This window comes from Sinocyclocheilus rhinocerous, unplaced genomic scaffold, assembly GCF_001515625.1.
Source record: "Sinocyclocheilus rhinocerous isolate Xijiao unplaced genomic scaffold, SAMN03320098_v1.1 scaffold556, whole genome shotgun sequence".
Lineage (NCBI taxonomy): Eukaryota > Metazoa > Chordata > Actinopteri > Cypriniformes > Cyprinidae > Sinocyclocheilus > Sinocyclocheilus rhinocerous.
In genome coordinates, this window is record NW_015631074.1 from 1,057,408 (window position 1) to 1,058,830 (window position 1,423).

Sequence of the window (1,423 nt, forward strand, 5' to 3'; positions counted from 1 at the left end):
TTTACAAAAATTAACACTACATAACTGCATTATTTGACAAGCCTAATTGTTACCCATTTTTCTGTCATTTCTGATATTACCACAGCAGTCATAAATGTGTTCCATTCAAGTCGTTTTAATTTTGAAGAGACCAGAGTACCTCAAACACTAGACGATAATGTCATGTTTACCTTCATACAAGCATCTGCTTTAGTTTCTGCCTCCATCTTATTTGCAGGCTTTCCTGAGCCACAGAGTCTTGTTAATATTTAAACAGTCACTGACATTCTGCCTTTTCTGTCCCTCTTTTCCACAGCAATTGAACCACCCCAACGTAATTAAATACCACGCATCATTCATTGAAGAGAACGAGCTAAATATAGTACTGGAACTCGCAGACGCCGGGGACCTCTCACAAATGATAAAGGTAAGGACACATGCCGATTTGTCAGCAGTTTCCTTTTTTCCTCCATCAGAGTATTCCCACCGTACCAGCTGCTAGACGACCGAACGAAGGTAAAATGATCTACATTCCGACCACGTTTTTAGGATACCCTTTGGTTTGGTTACAACAATCGTATTGTTTATTAGACTCATGCACGTTCGATTCGCTTAGCCATCCCGTTTCCTCCTGACAACCCCTGCAGTTCGCATCTACAACCTGATGCTCCACATTTAATGGTCTGCATGTAAAACCCCTCGTCATCAAATCTCCACCCGCATAAATCATTCCCAGCGCAAACAAAGCGTTTGCAGAAGGATAAATGAGGAACAGGACGGATTAGTATGACGACGCCTTCGACATGTGCATCATAACGCACGCTTGCGCAAATATCCCGACTTCGGTCCGCTCCACCACGCTGCTCGATTTCTCTGCCCTTCTGCTCCACAGCGCTTTAATTAGTTTAATTTTTTTATTAAACAATGTCACTCCAAAGGTGTATACAGCGGCTAATCCCCTCAGCATTGTACGACCGAACATTGAGCCATATGTAAAACAGAAGCTCCGAATGCATAAATTTTTTTTTTAATTCTTTTTGATTTTTTTTGCGTCTCAGCCCCCTCCCCAATTCTCTCTGTCCATCTCGGAATTCAAATGAAATCAAATGGCCCCTTCATTTGCATGCACTTACAGAATATTGCATGTGCCGTGTTTGCTTTTTAAAGGCACAGAGGGGGCTGCCGCTCTCCCTCATTGACATCAAACAGCCCTCTGATATGCAAATAGAAAGGCAGGGGAAGAATAGATCCACCGGCTTTGTTTGGATGTGGGCCAAGGTTTTCTGGGTCTTGAGACCGCACGCTCGCTGCCGTTCTGTGAAGAGGTACGGGTGGGGACGAGGCGCAAAACGGCCCGAGTGAGCATTCGCACAATGAAGCATTGCGTCGCGCTAAAATAACCTGTTTTGTTTTGTTTTGTTAATCAATTCCTGACCCCTTTTAA

General features: G+C 43.7%; 1 protein-coding gene across 1 annotated transcript in view; it reads left to right on the forward strand.

Moving 5' to 3' along the window:
- The window catches only part of LOC107741550 (serine/threonine-protein kinase Nek7-like), a 93,088-nt gene that overhangs the window by 57,626 nt on the left and 34,039 nt on the right, over positions 1-1,423 (forward strand). The window contains exon 5 of the mRNA XM_016554309.1: positions 296-406. Coding sequence (XP_016409795.1) covers positions 296-406 — 111 coding nt within the window. The remainder of the gene's footprint in view (positions 1-295; positions 407-1,423) is intronic.